The 7,500-nt window shown below is 34.7% G+C and overlaps 1 protein-coding gene across 1 annotated transcript in view; it reads right to left on the bottom strand.

Annotated features, from left to right (window-relative positions):
- Positions 1-7,500, bottom strand: part of LOC135221781 (protein slit-like) — a 558,755-nt gene that overhangs the window by 71,765 nt on the left and 479,490 nt on the right. Inside the window, exon 7 of the mRNA XM_064259629.1 lies at positions 6,351-6,422. Coding sequence (XP_064115699.1) covers positions 6,351-6,422 — 72 coding nt within the window. The remainder of the gene's footprint in view (positions 1-6,350; positions 6,423-7,500) is intronic.

Consider the following 7,500-nt stretch of genomic DNA (forward strand, 5'->3'; position numbering starts at 1 on the left):
TAACAATAACTCCACAATCAAGTTATTTTTATGTATACTTGGTTTTAAGCAAACTTCACCACCCAAGTTTCAGCAGTTTATTTCATATTTATTATGATAACCTGATGTAAACTCATAAGAACTAACCTGAGCTATATATTCTTAAATATCCTTGTAAATAAGAAGATATTCTAGCTATAGGTGGCTCTTTGGAACTTTCTTTGCCTAATCGTGGTCCTACTGTAATGCTAATTTACATAGAAGGTTCATCTTTGATTGTGTCGGAGTCGTTCATTGTCAAAGTCTGGAATGGATGAGAATAAAAAGTCACGAGGGCTAAAACAAACTGCTCTACTGCGGAGAAATTCTAATGCCTTTCATTCAGTAACTATCTAATCCCTTAATTTATAGGAAAAAATCGTTGAACAAGATGGACAAACCTTTATTTAGCTAAAACGTTCTTACTCGTACTTCGAGAGAGAAAAAAAATAAAAGTCATAAAAATGCATTATATATCTAATATCGCCATTACTTAAAGTCGTCAGGCGTCATGGAAATCCTAGAAATTAAGATGCGGTTCAGGATTATTGTTCAAAAATAAAAGAATGTTATATAAGTTAAAAAGTTGTTTATTTTAAATATGTGCTTCTAATTTTGTGGAAGCTTGCCTGGCTAGTTCCCATGTTTTTTTGCAGCATCGAAAGATAATGAAATGGTTATAAACTCAAATAATTGCTAAGTCCGGGGGAAGATTAGCGGCCCTCTACATGGTGTGTATTAGGCAGTCAAAAATAAGTAAATCCGCAGTACGAGGCTGGTATTGAAATGACTCGTAAATACACGGACTTCGGCCAGGTTAACGCACAACATATTGCTACCGCTTATGTTTCCTGTGGAAGATTGTTTAAGACGTTAATGCGATTTTTCAACAAGAATGTGAATTGTACCGCTGGAATTTTATTTTCTTGAGGTGAAATGCTAGCGGTGCAATACACATTCTTGTTTTTTTGTATGGTGTTTTTACGTTGCATGGAACCAGTGGTTATTCAGCAACGGGACCGACGGCTTTACATGGCTTCCGAACCACGTCGAGAGTAAACTTCTATTACCAGAAATACACATCTCTCACATCTCAATGGAATGCCCGAGAGTAGAACTCGCGGCCATCGAGGTGGTACACCAAGACCATACCGACCACGCCACTGAGGCGCTACATTCTTGTAAATACCGTGAACGCCTAAACAATCGTCCACAGAAAACGTAAGCGGTACCAGTCTGTGGATAAAGAGATCAAAGGAAACAGTGTTACAATAAAATGCAGATGACGATAAAAATGAACCGATAAAAACTAAATTAATATATCTAAAAATATATATTAATAATAATAAAAGATCAATACGGTATCAGAATAAAAAACAAAATATCCAGCAGAGTGAAAAAGTGCATAAAAGTGGCACAGAACCAACATTAAACTTTAAGAACAACAACTGACACTGCAACTGATACGAGTGAACAGATAAAAATTTATGCATCTATATTTCAATTCGCTTTTACATAGCATGAAAACCACACGGTGTATGCTCCCTTGTAATATGGCATATCGTATGTCACACCACAGTGGCTCCTCTCTAGTTGTTAGTTGCTTAACTGTACATATTTTTTCTTCCCGATCTCCTCGCATGACAAATGTGGGCGATTTGTAACTGTCCAGTGAGAGGCGTTCGATACAAAAGAACCGGATCTTTGGTTTGGTATATTGGAAATAGACGCCATTCTTCTTGCTTAGTTGGGTATATAATATTTTTATTTCAGTCTGGAGAAAAGATGTATTTACATATAAACGAGTTTTCTTTTTCAGTTGGGTATATAAATTTCTTAATTCAAGTTGGGGAAAAAACAATGTATTTTTAAATACGAACTTTTACTCTTCGGAAGCTTGGTTACGAAGCCAGTATAATTTTTGGCGTGTTCGGAGTGAACATTTTAATTAATTAATTAATGACTACTACTACTACTACTACTACTACTACTACTACTACTACTACTACTACTACTAAAAATAATAATATAATAATAATAATAATAATAATAATAATAATAATAATAATAAAAAACTGTTGGATAGCATCATGAAGTTAGATACTTACAATGTCATAGCAGTGATTGACAAGAAATTACGATGTCACAGCGCATTAACTATAACTCAAGAGGAGTTAAGACGTGGTAATTCTACAGTCAGTCATTTATATGTCATTCACTAAAAAGGCGACGTAAAACTTTTCAATAATCTGAAGAAAACAGGTTACGATGACTGTTTATACGATCACAGAAACCGATGGGGAATAATAATGCATATGAGTATCATGCAGAGTAGGGCCCCAAAATGTGTGCCCTTGAATGCATGTAACTACCTGACCACTTCTGGAGACCTCGAGTTTCCAATGAAACAACCTTCTGCTGTTGAGCATCCACGACAGATCTGCAAACCACTGGGTAAAACAGACAATACGTATTCCCAAGTGAGATACTAATCATACATTATGTTTGCGAAATCATCTTATAACGATCCTATTCGCATCGCGCTGAACAAGGATTTGACGGATTCCCTTCATCAGTTGTATTCAGTTGATGTCATCTAACTGTTTGGAATGACATTGGCCGACCCTAACAAATATTCATCGTCAATGATTCGAGATCTGTCGGCTTCTCGCGGATATCACCCAGGAAGAAGAACGAACTATGTCGAAAGGAATAATGCCTTTTAAATATCTACATTTCTTTCGTTAGTAGGAGTGTTCTATTATTGATTCTGTTGCCACAGCGACTATCCTTCCATCCTTTGAGGATTAGCTGCCTGTCTCAAGGGCACCCGCATTGGAAATAGAGAGGAGCTTCAGTAAGTATTGTGATAAGACCAACTATGACTATTAGTTACTCCCTTAAATCTTCTGACTTACCAAATTCCAAGTGATTGTCGCAGAGCCAGCATTGCGCGTAATAATTTATGAAAGAATTTAATTGTGAACTTATTTACTTATTCAACAATTTCTTAATTCGATTTGCCTGTTGTTTTCACATGTACGAATCTATAATTATCTTCTCTCAGATGGTTCTTCTTTATTTACACTGCCTTCTGGGAAAGCATGTTTGAGAAAATGTCATCATTTTCAACTGTTTCGCAAAGAAAGTCGGCTCATTTCGAATAACAACAGCATTCATCGTTAATATAATCGGCTGTCAGACAGAACAAGTTAATAAGCAATTTTTCCAGACAGAGCTTGTCAGAGAACGAAGGACTCCTTTCAAAGGCTCCAATACTTTGTCATTTTTAAATCCATTTCGACTTTTTCCTCTTTCCCGAATCTATATCTGAAAAGTTTTTTGCTTTTTCTACATCCTCACCACGAGTTCTTTTGTTCCTTAAGAAACTATGAGAGAGAGAGAGAGAGAGAGAGAGAGAGAGAGAGAGAGAGAGAAGAGAGAGAGAGAGAATTATATTTCTACTCACAGCAAGTATATTAATTATATATTTTTCATTCGAGTTTATTTATGAACCTATCGTGATAAGACGTCAATTATTGATTTTCTTTATCACATAATTCCTTTCTCTGCCATTACCAATATTCATCTTGCTTCAAAGTAAAAAGATGAAGAAAGAGAAAAAAACTTCGGAAAACCCCAAGAAATTATTTCCGTTGAATTTCACTCGCATCAAAATAAGAAGCTCGCAGGACGATAAAAAAGAAAAAAAAAATCATCTCCCATTTCACCGAAGCAAAACCAATCTTATTAGGACCCACCTCTCCCAATATCAGGCACGTAATAGGCGTGAAAGCGTAATTTAAAAATTAAAGAGGTATATCACTGAAGAGGTATTTCGAATGATGAAATAGCATGTATTTATCATGTGTTCGTACTCTTCTCTTCAATATTCCTCCACGCAGGCAGACATAAATCTCTCTCTCTCTCTCTCTCTCTCTCTCTCTCTCTCTCTCTCTCTCTCTCTCTCTCTCTCTCTCTCTCTCTCTGATTAAACATTTCATTTTTAAATTCATTCAATATTTTAATATGCAACCGTTATATTCAGTTTCTCTCAGGCAAAGACCACGATTCACTGCGGACTTTCGATCTCTGGAACGCCTTTCATTTCAGAGGGGAAACTGAATGACATGAAGTGTACATACAATATATATATATATATATATATATATCTATATATATATATATAATATATATATATATGCATACATTTACGCTAAACCTATACAAGAATATCTCTCTCTCTCTCTGTCTCACGCCTTCTTTTCCTTCTCCCATGCTTGTTGTCCAACGCCATAAACAAGGTGAGAGATGTCGCCATTGAGGTGTCACGGCCAACGGCGTATAATGGAAACGAATAGGACACTAGGCGAAGTTAAATAACCCCCTCCAAAAAGATGTTATCGGGCCCATCGGTGTCCGGCGCGATGGTGGACACTTCCATAAACTTCCATGTCGTCAAACGATCACCTCTCGACCTTTCCAGACCCTGCTGTCCATAACCACCCCCGGGGGTCCCTCCCTCCCTCCCTCCCTCCCTCCCTCCCTGGCCGCAAACATCACCTATTTCCCCTCCTCTTACCATCACCCTAACCAATATGAAAAGTTATATTTAAGGACAAAGAGCGCATTAAAATATTGCGATAAAGAGAAGCTTTCCATATATTATATATATATATATATATAATATTATATATATATATATAGTATATATATATATATATATATATATACACGTCACTGAAGTCGTGATTTCTCCTCTGTCCCCTGGGCTCTGGCTCGAACCCACTAGAGGACGAAATTATTATCAACTAAAAAAATTCCCCTTCGGTTAATTTCGAGGTAGAGCGAATTGGGATATTAAGGACATTTGTAGCTCGGTGTACGCATATGAACCACGGTGATGTAATAAAAATTATCACACACACACATTTATATATATATATATATATATATATATATATATATATATATATATATATAAATAAAGTGTGTGTGATAATTTTTATTACATCACCGTGGTTCATATGCGTACACCGAGCTACAAATGTCCTTTAATATCCAATTCGCTCTACCTCGAAATTAACCGAAGGGGAATTTTTTTAGTTGATAATAATTTCGTCCTCTAGTGGGTTCGAGCCAGAGCCCAGGGACAGAGGAGAAATCACGACTTCAGTGACGTATATATATAATATATATATCTAATATATATATATATAGTATATATATATAATATATAAAACTGTGTGTGTGTGATAATTATTATTATTTTTTTACATCACCGTGGTTCATATGCGTACACGAGCTATATATATATATATATATATATATATATATATATATATATATATAGATATATATATATATATATCTATATATATATACAATACATGTGTTTGTATGTATATTATTCTATCTATCCATCCTTCACTCAATAATAGGAAAGCATTTCATAAAAGATCAAGTAAAACCAAAATGTTCTTGTCAACGCCCCACGCGACCGGGTTCAAGTTAGTAGCCAGGATAAGAAACAGAGATAAAAATACATAAAAGATAAAAAGAACTGGAGAAAAAAAAAAAAAGTTTATCGAGATCCTCACTGGCTCAGTCCCCGGGGGGTCTTCAGGGGGAGTAACATTTCTTGGGAAAACCGCCCGAGCAATGCATATGTTGGGACACTTCCCAGTATCATTTACGGGGTATTCATTACCCAGAAGTGTCAAGTATAAATAGCGCTAATACCGCGGGAACGAAACTAAAAGAGGCAGGCTAAAGGAAGGCGTCGTTAGGTAGGTGTAAAAGGGGCAAAGGTAAACATGGGTCCAGGCGGTTTTCAAGAAATATGAAATATTTTAAGCCTACGACTACTTAATATCAACTTTTATATAAAATGTTAGGTAACAATTACGTTCAGCCTATGAAAATGAATACACAAAAAATACGTACTATAGGAAAAGACACAAAATAGCCAACTGACAATCATAACAAATGGGATCATTCCATAAATTCTGCTCTTCAATTAAGATTATAGACAATAATTATTGATACCAATATAATCTTGCCTAATACGCACAACGAGAATAAAAGGAAAAAACGAATACTAACATGATTAAACAAAATTATATTTTTTGAAAAGCAAAATAAATAAGGGTTGACATACAAATCATCATAATAAAAATCGTGGAACTTGAAAAAATCGAGGAACCTAATATCGGGATAAATTAAAATCGAAAATATTGCACGGCCAAAACAAGAAAAATATAATTAATTACTGGAGATAAATAAATAAATAAATAAATGAGAAGGCTTCACATGAATCATCTGATACTCACAGAGTCTGGATACTGGCGAGTGTGTCAAAGGTGCCATTCTGGATCGTCTTGATGTTGTTGTCATAGAGCGACCTGAAAAGAAGAGATCAAAGTTTAGTCGACTTATGAAAAAAAAATCCACAATTTGCGAGTATGTTTTATGTATAGTGCCAACATACATACATACATGCATACACATAAATAAAGGTTATATTAAAAGGGTCATTAAGACCAAAAGATCTCGGCAGTTCTCGTTTTCTCATTTTCCTCCGTGGCATTACCTTTATTTATACATAGCATCACGTTTTATATATTTCGTGATCGAGTTCTTCATGCATACACATACATGTCATGTGTAAATAGACAAATATCCAAGAGGGATACGAGGAAGCAAATGATTCCACGTAAAAATGCTACTTTTATTTCTGAAAAACGATGGATGAATATACATACACACACACACACACGTATATATATATATATAGTATATATAATATATATATATATATATATATATATATAGATATATATATATATATATATATATATATGTATATATATACATATATAGATATATAGGATATATATATGTATTATGTATGTATATATATACTATAATATATATATATATATATATATATATATTATATATATATATATATATATATATATATATATATATATAGAAGCCTTTATCCCTTTACAGCGGGTGGCAACAGAAGGTGTCATCCAGCCGTACGGTTATCAGCAAGATCTTTTGGGTGGATGGCCTTTCTTTGACTCCCAGCCCATGCTGGTACCCATTCATACGAAAGTCGACTGGTAGGGGTAGTCGGAGCGGACCATGGGCATTGAGAATGTAAAGCATGATTTTCTACCATACCAATGAACTAAACATATACTATATAATATTCAGTTGCATTTCACACAGGAAAATGAAAATAAATGGTGATGTCCCTGAAAATGCCCAACAGTTTCGTCCTCCAATGGAACTCTTCTTGGAGCGTTTATTAAGGAAGAGGTCCATTGGAGGACGAAACTGTTGGGCATTTTCTGAGACATACCATTTTCATTTTCCTATGAGGAATACAACTGAATTACTATATCTTCGTGCCTAAGAAGATTACCAGTACATATTATATATATATATATATAATATATATATATATAT

This window comes from Macrobrachium nipponense, chromosome 3 (genome assembly GCF_015104395.2).
Source record: "Macrobrachium nipponense isolate FS-2020 chromosome 3, ASM1510439v2, whole genome shotgun sequence".
NCBI lineage: Eukaryota > Metazoa > Arthropoda > Malacostraca > Decapoda > Palaemonidae > Macrobrachium > Macrobrachium nipponense.